Raw genomic sequence first — 12478 nt, 5'->3', positions numbered from 1 at the left:
ACAACACTGTAGATGTTGTTGAACCTTGCAGGACAAATTGCTTACTATGTTCCTCATTTGAAAGTCACTTTGGATAAAAGCATCTGCTAAATGACTAAATGTGTTTTTATAGAGGTGAAGTTTTTTCATGCACTACTGTTTTGAAAAAAGAAATAAAACTGCAACTAACCATAACAGAGAGTGAAGTGGACAGTCCAAATGCACAACAACAACAAGAGGACAAGTGCATCAGAATTTCTAGTTTGAGAAAGGTCCTTCACTAGCAGCTTCCATGAACAATACAAACAGTTGCATTGGTGCAAGTAGAGAATTCTCAGATGAACAGTAGGTTTGAAGAATATAGCATTTATTTAAATAGAAATAGCCATTTGTAACATAAATATCTACTGTAATTCTTCATCAATTTAATGCATACTTGGTGAACAGAAGCATCCAATCCTTTCAAAAACAAAATGTCTGTGATTGTACCGAGGATCTGTATAGAAGCACTTAATAAAAATAATGCAATGGTATATTTAAAGGTAATTGTTCTGTATTCATTTGATTTGAGTGTTGTTTTTTTTTATTAAAACATGTAATACAGAAAAGAATTTCATTGAAAAAAAAGATGAAAGCAGGCGGTAAATGAATTTGATTTGAAAAGAGATGTTTGTGTACAAATTGGACCTAGCATCACATATGGACAGCTATGACACATGGCACTTTTTCATGTTACAAGCGTGTAATTGTCATACGTCTAACCTGTAAATAATTTGTGTTAAAATGTGTAGTTGACATGAAATTTCAAAGAGTGACAGTCATTTTATTTCACATGCAAGTTCATTTTTGCAGTACTTTTTTTAATTATTTGTTCATTCCGCATTTTTAATGTATTCACATTTAAGCCTCTTAAAAATGCGGAATGAACAAAAATTATTGTAAGCAAATATAAAATAAAACATACACTTTCAAACTTGTTCCCATATTATTTTATACCACATTATTTATAATGTTTATTATTTATATATTTTATTATATTTGCATTATATATAAGTAAAATTTTAATTTGTACATTTAAATTTATTTTTGCAAAAGTATATCTGTAGCTAGCTACACTAGCTATATTTCCATCCAAGTTGTGAATTTAATTTATGCAACAAAAAAAAAAAAAACATATTATCGAAAAAACAATGTGGGAATAAAGCTGTGTTTCCATCCAAGTGTATTCAAAAAGATGAAATCATCACTTACGGAGAAATTGTAGCCAATGTGAGCGTTTTATTAATAAAATACTGGCGGTTTAGAGCATGCAGACTGTTTTCTTGATTAAATCACAGCCCCTTAAAGTTGAATCATAAGGTCATAATTTCATTTCAATTTTATTTCAATGGATCGTTCAGCCCTACACAAGGCGGAATAGCGGTGCAGGAATCACTGGTGTGTATGAATGTAGTGGCACCCCTTCCCCCATCCTATTTTAATACTAAACAAATTTAACAATAGAATGACAAGAGAAGAAGGTCAGAGGTGTCGTACAGAGATATTTTTTATGACTTTGTGTTGTCTCTTGGAATTTCATGAGCACAGAGGCATATTACTACATCCACAGTGTGAAGTAGGATCGTTTTAAAATCTATATAGCAATCGCTAGACTGGAAGTTCCAAGACAACATTTTCAAAATGGCTGCACGCTAGTTTCTCTGGGCACTAGGGGTGTAACGATCCATCGATCAAATCTCCAGCGATACGATGTCATTGACATTCACTGACATCTAAGCTGGTCACATCTAGAAAATATCAAACTACAGTATTACTCTATATGCTCTAAACAGCAGAGCCAGCCATAATGTATTTTAGAGCAGAATTGTGACACCATGTCAAATAGGATACAAGAGGGATCAGATCAAAAATAATGGCTGTATACAAAAAGTCATTTTGATTGCAAATTCTCTGCTGTCCCCTTTAAGACTTTCAATACACATGCCTGCGGTGTAATGATTTATCTTACATTTTTGGAGTGCAAACATGCCCCGCCAACCCTCGTGGAGCAGTTTTTTCCAATAATAAAAGAATGAAAACGTGCAAGGGATTAACAAATTCAACTGAAAGCACTCAGTCCAGAAAATCATTAATAGCTATGTCCTGATTTATGTGAAGCACGCAATCAAACTACTATAGATATTCCGACTGAAATAACAATAGAAAATTGAACTGAACAAAGTTGGCCCATTGTTGCTCCCCAGTAGTTATATTATTAGGCATACAAGATTTAGGTGATACAATAATGCTATATAAAGCTGAGAATAGCGAAAATAGTCCACACTTACACAAGCTGCGAATGTGAAGAGTTAATCAATCTGTATTCCGCTGTTATGGACAGTTGACACGGGTGTTTGAGTCCCATCTAATGGGCAATACAGTTCTCGGAAGTCACACCCCGATCATTTCACCAATACAAGGGAGGAGGGATCACCCATGACATTTTCAATGCTTCAATAATGGGCGTCCTGATGCATTCCTTTTGGCCAAAATACAAGATGTTCTGAGACAGATGGGACAGAAGTCACTAGCGTATACCACACCTTTGTCTATGGTTGAACTCTGATGTAGTTGTTTGCACTCTGCGCTACATATTCTTCTTGCATAATAAAACTATTTAAACTCACATCAATATTTTGTGAGCAAATATGTATTTTTCTTTTCTAAGTAACCGTGTAATAAGCATGCTCCCCATTGGAGTCCTGATCATGGTTTTTTGCGATTAAAACGTCTGACTATTCAGTTCCTTACATCTCAGACTAACACAGACAGAAACAGTAGTATTACATTTGTTTCTCACCGGTATTACTGTCATGTACAATATAGTTGGCACTGCAAAGAAACTGATATTGAAAGATGGGGCAAAGTCTGAATCATAACAATTCTCAAAAGAATCCTTAGAGAAATGTTCAGAACAAAAAATAATCCCACATTGACACGATCAGGAACTTTGTTTAAAATAAACTTCCGCCATAATATCCCAACACTGTCATCCAATGGAGACTTGATTTGCCTGTGAAGTCTCCAGTAAATCCGCTCCTGTGATTATTATGCCCTGGACATGTGTTGTGCGTTATGAAAAAGCGTGCACTGCTCCACACAATCAGTTTCTGTGCTAGGATGTGCAGTCGAGTCGCGTGTATAACTCTGGTAAATTTATACAGCAGAAATCTGTAGTTTACATACACTAGGGATGAAGTCATTAAAACTCATTTTATAACCACTCCACAGATTTCATATTAGCAAAATATAGTTTTGGCAAGTCGTTTAGGACATCTACTTTGTGCATGACATGTCATTTTTCCAACAATTGTTTACAGACAGATTGTTTCACTTTTAATTGACTATAATCACAATTCCAATGAGTCAGAAGTTCACATTCACTAAATTAACTGTACCTTTAAGAAACTTGGAAAATTCCAGAAAATGATTTCAAGCCTCTAAGCAATTATCAAATTAGCTTATGATAGGCTAATTGGTGTCAGTTGGATGTGTACCTGTGGATGTATTTTAAGACCTACCTTCAAACTCAGTGCCACTTTGCTTGACATCATGGGAAAATCAAAAGAAATACACTAAGACTTCAGAAAAATAAATTGTGGACCTCCACGAGTCTGGTTCATCCTTGGGAGCAATTTTCAAATGCCTTAAGGTAACACGTTCAACTGTAAAAACAATAGTACGCAAGTATAAACAACATGGGGCCACACAGCCATCATACCGCTCAGGAAGGAGACATTCTCTCTGTTAGAGATGAATGTAGTTTGGTGCCAAAAGTGCATATCAATCACAGAACAACAGCAAAGGACTTTGTGAAAATGCTGGTGGAAACCGGTAGACAAGTATCTATATCCACAGTAAAACGAGTCCTATATCGATATAACCTGAAAGACTGCTAAGCAAGGAAGAAGCCAATGCTCCCAAAACTGCCATAAAAATCCAGACTACAGTTTGCAAGTGCACATGGGGACAAATATCTAACATTTTGGAGAAATGTACTCTGGTCTGATGAAACACAATTTTAACTTTTTGGCCATAATGACCATCATTATGATTGGAGGAAAAAGGGTGAGGTTTGCAAGCTGAAGAACACCATCCCAACTGTGAAGCATGGGGGGGGTGGGGGCAGCATCATGTTGTGGGGGTGCTTTGCTGCAGGAGGGACTGGTGCACTTTACAAAATAGATGCATCATAAGGAAGGAAAATTATATGATATATTGATGCAACATTTCAAGACATGAGTCTGGAAGTTAAAGCTCGTCACAAATGGGTCTTCCAAATGGACAATGACCACAAGTATACAACCAAAGTTGTCAAAATGGCTTAAGGACAACAAAGTCAAGGTATTGGAGTGGCCATCACAAAGCCCTAACCTCAAACTGAAAAAGCGTGTGCGAGCAAGGAGGCCAACAAACCTGACTCCGTTACACCAGTTCTGTCTGGAGGAATGGGCCAAATTTCCAGCAACTTACTGTGAGAAGCTTGTGGAAGGCTACCGTACTCAAAATGTTTGACCCAAGTTAAAAAATGTAAAGAAAATGCAACCAAATAAAATAAAATAAAATATTAAAAATAAAAGCTGAAATAAATTATTCTCTCTACTATTATTCTGACATTTCACATTCTTAAAATAGTGATCCTAACTGACAGACAATATTTTCTACAATTAAATGTCAGGATTTTTGAAAAACTTAATATGAGTTTAAATGTAATTGGCAATGGTGTATGTAAACTTCTGACTTCAACTGTATATGCCAATTTTAGACACAGGAAGTGGCAAAAAACATGAGTGAAGTTTTAGGAAGTGAAAAAAAAAAAAAAAAAAAGGATGCTGCATTATTTTTTGGAACACTAAATATTAATTGCATAAATTAACGTGTTAAATTTCATAGACCTTGTCATTTTTTATCACTGTAATGCATATATCATGATAGGTATTTTTGCTGGAAATGCAACAAAAAAATGGTTTATATATCAAATAACCATGTGGTTTATGCCTGTATCTGGATAATCCAGTGAAATAAATGCTTTACAAATGAAATAATCTCATTTGATTATTGTCATTTATCATTGTTATTTGGAACTCGAAGTTAAACAATATGATTGTTCATAACAAATGAATGATAGGGATTAGTGCAAAACCAGCTCCACATTCTAATATTTTCAGTTGAATTCTTCAATGCGTCAAGTTGCAACGTTGCTCAGCAGCCTAAACTCTTGCTCTGACATGTAGGCCTAAATAGCGCAAGACAGATCTGCCCACTGACAGCCATGCAAATCTAACATAGTCTTTACTGGTTGACACATTTGTATCAACAAAGTCATACTGTACATCCAGTCCTAGTCTGACATTTTTTTCACATTAAAAGTTTCCATTTTAGGCAAAAAATAATAATATGATGGATTTTCCTGAAATTGCGATCCACAAATCTTTCCTCTTACTGTAGCACACATTTTTCACTGGAAGGTTTTGCAACCAAAAATGTATTACTTAATGCTACAAATTAATTTCCCATTCAAAACCAAACGCAGACTTTCCTGAAAGCACACACTAACATTTTTTTCCTAATGACTCTGGGAATGCCTCCAAAAAGCCCTCTGTAGCCAGTCTAGGTAATTTTGTGTTGAATGATAGCCAGGTAAGATAACAGTAAATCGCTCTCCTAACTTACTAATGACAAATAAAAATGTATATAATTGTTATAAAACTTTCCTCATCTGAGAAAACACGAAACTGGAAATAAGAGATTTCAGGCAGCAAAAAATATGATTGGAGTACATGGAGAAGCCAGTCAAAACAATCGAAAAGAACGTCTAAAACCACATAAAACAATCTGACAACAGCTGCCAAACTTGTTATCAACCTTGTACCTCGAACCAATTTGCATGTGGCAATTACATACTGCGGCTTCCCCGTTGACTTGCACAGATTAGCGTTTAATGGCAGGTTTGTGTGACAGCAAAGGCAGAGGAATTCCAAAAGACAAGAAAAAGAATAGGATCTAGTTTAGCATAAACCCAAAGGCTTGCATCATTTATGGTTTTAACTTCCCACCCCAAACCAACCACAAGAATGTAGGCCAGAAGTCAGGCGCTTTGTACAATCCACAAGCTTACTCAACCGGCAATACACCGCCACCACACTAAAATTATCACATAAGCCATGTGAGGAATTTTAAATAATATGTTTTCTGTAGGTTATAACAGATATCAGGAACCAAATGGTTCCAAGAATGTATAACTGTCTAACCAAAAATCTTCATCTTTATTTTGTACCTCAACCCAACATTCCAGCTCTCAAATGCCATTTGCGTTCACTCAAATATCGATTTAAAGTATTTTGGATGTTTTCCTTACGAAACATTGAAAAGAACATGATTTCATAAAGTTGACAAAAAACTTCAGAAAACATGAGTGGTGGAAAATTAGATGTGATCTATGAGCTATATACAGCTTTATACAGTGTATGCAACTGAAAGGACTACAAGTCTGTCTCTCACAGCCTCATTATTGACATCAAAAATTAAATATGGCGCTACTGTGAAACATTTTTATTCCTTCTGACTGCAGGAATCATTGACAACCAAAGAAGGCTGCTTCTTCGACATAGACTAACTGATTTCACAACCAAAATGACAGTGCTTTGGTATAAGTCCTCAGATCTCTCTGAATAATGGCTTCTTAATAGCCAGTGGTTAGTCCTTCAATGAAGATTCACTGTGTTTTAAAGGACTGTACAGTACAATCAATTTTAGTTTCTAAATCTAGAGGGAGCTGCCCAACCATTTTAACACACTTTAAAACAGAACCTCCCACTAGCCAATGAAGCGGAAACAGGATTCACAGCGCCACACATTGGGCCTCATTTATAAAACATGAGCAGAACGAATTTGTGTAAATCATTTGTAAAGAAGTTCTGAAGGAAATACTCAGACATTTGTATTTTCAAAATGTTTAATTGGTACGAACAAACTTAACAGTTTGATGTTTTCTTTTTAAATCATATACTTGTTTAAGTTTACTTGATGCTTGCATTTATTTCTTCAAAGTATAATTTATTTCCAATTCCGCTTTATACAATTTATATCATTTTTCCAGCATTAGTGCTTGGCAGGAGCGAAATGTTTGTATATATAAAGATGTAGTTTAATTTTCTTAAAAAAAAAAAAAAAAATGTATGCCCTCTAATGCAGTGGTTTTCAAACTTTTTCAAGAGGGACCCTTTTTTTTTATTTTTGTTTTTGACGCGACCCATAGGCTTGTGCGCAGAACAAAAAGCACTTTTTTAACCACTTTTGATGATGCACGTGCACTTGCTGATCCTTGACGCGGTTGGAACGCAAAGTCGATTCTGAAATAATTTGATCAAGTTATAGGCCTACATACAGGAATGTTAACAAATTAATAGCCTATCGTTTGCTGCATGCTTAAAAAATACACAAAACATATTCCACAACAAACTCTTTAAATGTAATATTCATTATATACAGAACAGAACAAGAATTAAAAAATAATAATAACTTTAAACAAGCCAAAACGAAATAATTTAAAGCGAAAGTAAAAGTAAGGGGCATTATGCTCACGTAACTCTCTCATTAGAATCATGTTGCAATATCAACAGGAAAAAAATCATCCTTTTCACATGCGCAAAAATGTGCTTGGAAACATCACGTGGAGCGGTACGTGCTTAGTGCTGAATAGTAGGCTACGAATTGTAGGCCTACTACTGACTATTTTAACAGAGCAGTGTGATTTTTATATTAGTTGACTATTTTATTATCATATTTTGCCAACTTTTCACCGCATATTACGCACATTGGTATTGCTGCATGGACTGCGTCCGAACAGTTGACAAACCCAAACTTCAAAAAATCATCTTTATATGGCCTTACTCCGGGTTTCTGCTTTTTCTTTGCTGGGAAAGTACTGCTACTCTGTTGACATGCATCGCCTTCATTATCTTCCCTGCTGATCTCCGCTGTTCGCGGCAGGGTTTGATGGTTGACCGCGTTTTCTGCTGCTTCATTTAAAGGGGTCTCGGTCTCTGACCCTCTTTTTCTTGTGAAAAAATCATAAATGGTTTTTGACTTTGGTTTGCTCATGTTCAGCATAAAATAAATTCATTACGGGCTACTAATTTCACGGTACCGAATATTTTCATCATCTCATGGGAAAATAAAATAAAATGGCTGCATATCAACAACATTGCGCACAAGGTTTTTTGTTTTGTTTTGTGTTGCCTAGGGCTACGAGTAGGTCGGTCAGCCGGTCAGGTGACATGTGGATTATTTATTTTGCATGAATTTGAATGTTTTTTTTTAGTGTACTTCTAATCAAAGCTATTATTATTAATATTAATATTATTAAAAAAACAAATAATTATTATAATTTTTTTTTAATTTTAAACCACTGGCGATCCATTTTTTAATTCTCGGGTTGCGACCCAGGGTTTGAAAACCACTGCTCTAATGTGACTGGTTGGACAGCTTCTTCATTTGATACAAGCTCTATAATTTAAGTGTCATAATTTAGTATAGGCATGCTCTATTCGCATTTACTAGCACATCTGATGCCTTCCTTATAGGCCGTTTTCATAGGGGTTGATTATGATAATTGTGTATGAACGTGCACACACCCTATTTACAAATGTTTTCAATTCACTAACATACACACAACTAAAAAATCTGGGGGGTACAAAGCATCTGTGGATCTGGAGGAACATTTTTGTGAAGGTCTATTTTACACACAAATTACTCTTAGACATAGAATTAGACTTTACTCATATATATATATTTACAAAAGTTTCATGAATGAGGCCTACTGAACCTCATGTGAGTGCTTTGTGCCTCAAATGACACCCAATCTCTACAATGACAACATCATTTAACCTCTGACCCCTACTGTTGCTAGGAAAAATGAGGAGTCATCAAACCAATGTGGTTTAACCATGCTTCCGTTCAGCTTTTTTTCTTTACCTCAAGTCGAAAGTGCTTAGGCTGTCAGTTTCAACTCAAGCAAATGGACATGATTTTATGCACACTAGATATACATACATTATAGGGATGGGTCAGAATGGTCAACTAGTTGACAACACAGTAGTTTACAACAACTTTGGCCCAGATAACCTCGCTCCTTCCAATGTTTTTTGGTTGAAGTAGTACATCATCCGGAAACAACTTCTTTCTGTTACAATTTAAGTGTGAACGCACACTCAAACTACAAAATGGCATAGAATAGTGTATAAATGTTCACTATCGGGATGCATCTTAATGTACATTATCCGTTAAACCATAATTCACCCAAGAACATTTCTGGGGACCAGGGGTTCTTTACTTTAGGCTAAAAGCATGCCGTGGTATCCTCCTATTGTTGGCTCACATTGGGGGAGCGAGAATGTCTATTCTTGGACTTAGCTGGTGAGACTGCTGGACGTAGACTTATCAAACTGGGATCGGGTAATTCTTGGTCATCGTCTTCTAAATCTCTGTTTAGTGTGGATTAGAGTAGCTAAAATGGAGCGTGGTGGTTCTGGCACAGTGACAATAAGAGTATTTATTTTTATAGGAGAACACTGTTGTTTCAGGCCTTGAGCTTGGGTCTGGGATTTGTCTGCAGTGATTTGGTATAACGACATCCAACGGGAAACCTTAATTAGCCGATCAAATGAGATGCAGTTATCCTGTTACAGAGTGCCTTCTGGGTCTGCACAAGCCCTGTAAATTTTCACAAACCGAACACATGTGTAATCAACAGAGCTTAAATATGATATAGCTACAACTGGTCTTGGCACATCCAGAAAATCTGGTTACAGCACATCATGAGCTTTTTTGATGATACCGAGACTGAAACATGAATTAAACAGTATCTAGCAAAGGACATACAACTAACAAATATATCAAATATTCTTCTGAAAAATAAATGCAGAAAAAACATGTAAAACTCACTGCCATAATGCTAGGGGTGATCTGGGTGGTTGCTTACTGGCAAGAGTCCTTGCTTTAGCATACACCACAAACTAATGTTGTTTATCTAGTGTTCTTAAAACTTGGAGTGGCCACAAGCTCCAGAAAAAATTAAACTCGGCCAAAACTCACACACAATTTAATGTTCAGACAGTGTGGAGTGAATACAAAAAATAGATACCCTACAAAATACCATCCCACCACGCTTGACAGAAAGTCAGCAATCAAAAAAAGAATGCTACAATTTTTGCATCAGTTTTAGATAGTTGGGATTAGTAGAATAATAAGATACACAAATTAATGAAGAGTCACACCGCCAGAAGAGTGGAGAAAGGACTGACCTGTTATCATGAATCCTCTGGGGGAGTGGGTGATGAAGTGTTTAGGGTAGTGCTTGTGGAGCCGGTAGTCTTTCTCGCTCCGTGACCGGGTGCGCTCGGAGGCCCGGTCTGAGAATTCGGAACTGGGCCAGGCCCGCCGCAGTGTGGTGCTGCAAGTTTTTTTCATGATAAGCCCAGATAAAAGCAGTACACTGCCACTGGCTGTGCCCGCTTCTGCCCACCTTCTAATATCACACCACAACAATCACACTTTTGACATGGCAGGATACTCCACCACTGGCACTTTCTCTCCACCTCACTCTTCTTCCAGTAGTCTGAAACACACGCATGCAGGAAAGTGCATGCGCCACAACACGCAATCACAGATGCTCGGTTTGCAAAGCTGCTGTCCTGGAATCCTTTAAGTTTTTTGGTTTTGCGTCCTCCACTCTCAGTCCTAAATCTGTTGGCCACAGATGCATCTACCGATGCATTGCCCTACATGCTCCTAATCCTGGCTTAAACAGTTTCTGGCTTCACAAGCGAAGAGAAACACACATGCACGCTCTCACATGCTTTGCTATTTTAGCAGCATGTGGATGGAAGACGAGGAGGTGTGTGGGAGTTGAGGGAGGAAGGGTATGAGGGAACTTATGTGGGAAATATGGAGGGAGGGGATTTGTCTGGGATGTGGGGGGATTGCAGAGGGGTCGGAGTGGGGGCTGAGGGTTTTCACACCGTGAGAATAACCCTGGATCCAGACAAAAGATCAATTCAGCCAAGATTCACTCCACTAGTGCAGAGACATCGAGACAAAAGACACCCCCAAAAACAAATTAGACTTTTAAGACGAGAAGAACCACAGAGAAGACAAAGCCTCAGTCCGTCTCTTCGTGTGCAGGGCAGGGGTCAGTTAACCACGCAGAAATAACATGCAGAGTATATGTGAGAGACATGAGATCCAAGTTTTCCCCCTTCAACATTTTAAAAGCACGGTTGGAAAGAGAGTGCTCAATCCATTTAAAAAGATATCATGTCACAGAAAGACATCCTGGTATCCTAGAGTAGGATGGCAGACAGGACTATGTGAACAAATCTTGAGCAGATCTCTGATGCACTCACTGCCCATGACAAATCTAAACATTGAGGCATTGTGTGAGACTTTCACAGAATGAAAGCTCCATTCTCAAGTTGCAGAACGTCTTCTCATCTTTCTCCAGGCTGTGTTGTCTGACTCCCCAACCGTGCACCACAGGCTCAAAAACACATCTCGCCCTGAATGGCGCATGCAGCTCCTCGCCTCCACGCGTTGATGCTTTTGCGGGAGCTGTCCGTCATCAGACTTATAGATTCAGTCAGGGTGCGCTTCTCGCAACAAAACCTCTAGGGCTTAATCTCGTCGTTTCTTTTTGGTTCTCTCTTTCTGGCAGTCTGCCCAGCCTATAGAAGCACGGTGCTTTATTTACATTCAATGTCTCGCAAGCTTCTGTGCCAGTCAAATCATTGCAGTATCAAGAGTGTATAGGTGAAAGAAGAAGAGATGTCCCTTATCAGCAAGGCAGGGATGACAAAAGAGCAGATTGAACTGCCTCAGAAACTCCCTTCCCTCAGAAATTATTTTTCTAATTGTTTTTGCTCTTTTCAACTAAAAGACCTCCATCTTCAGAGCACAGTTAAATTCACTTACAATTCTCACTTATCCCCGATGGCCGAGCACCAAGAGAAATTCCTTGGGAATGTAAGTAAAAAATATCTCTATTGCAGCTAGAGCGGGAACTGGGGTTCAGGGAGCACAGCGGAATGGTGAATTGAGTTCTCCCTCCCTTGTATGCTTTCTCTCTATCTCTCTCTCTCTCTCTCTCCCCTCCCTCCCTACCTTTCCTGTCAGGACAGCAAATGTGCAGCTGTTTGAGAACACACCCAATCACTCTATGACAGAGAGAGAGAGAAAAAGCAACAGAGACTTTTTTCTCTTTCATGCAGTGCAAACGCACTTTGCATTATTTACTCAGCATTGCACTGGGGATTGAGGAATACAGAAACCACAGAGGTCCATGTGAATAGCCCAATGCCAAACATCACAACTTGATTATTCAGAGTTTTCAATTTTAAAAAGGATACAAAAATTCACCAATAAAGTTTCGGAAAAATGATCAGACTGATCTCACTGACTCTTG

The 12478-nt window shown here is 37.7% G+C and overlaps 1 protein-coding gene across 3 annotated transcripts in view; it reads right to left on the bottom strand.

The window, feature by feature from the left end:
• Positions 1–12478, bottom strand: part of LOC127659461 (storkhead-box protein 2-like) — a 119542-nt gene that overhangs the window by 59238 nt on the left and 47826 nt on the right. Inside the window, exon 1 of one of the 3 annotated variants that reach the window (XM_052149298.1) lies at positions 10323–11114. The exons of the other annotated variants lie outside the window; for them this stretch is intronic. Coding sequence (XP_052005258.1) covers positions 10323–10488 — 166 coding nt within the window. The 5' untranslated portion in view covers positions 10489–11114. Of the gene's footprint in view, positions 1–10322; positions 11115–12478 lie in introns of those variants that run through there. 3 annotated transcript variants of the gene reach the window in all.

Source organism: Xyrauchen texanus, chromosome 19, assembly GCF_025860055.1.
Source record: "Xyrauchen texanus isolate HMW12.3.18 chromosome 19, RBS_HiC_50CHRs, whole genome shotgun sequence".
Classification (NCBI taxonomy): domain Eukaryota; kingdom Metazoa; phylum Chordata; class Actinopteri; order Cypriniformes; family Catostomidae; genus Xyrauchen; species Xyrauchen texanus.
The sequence above is the reverse complement of the archived record's forward strand: the minus strand, read 5'-3'. Positions and strand labels throughout refer to the sequence as shown.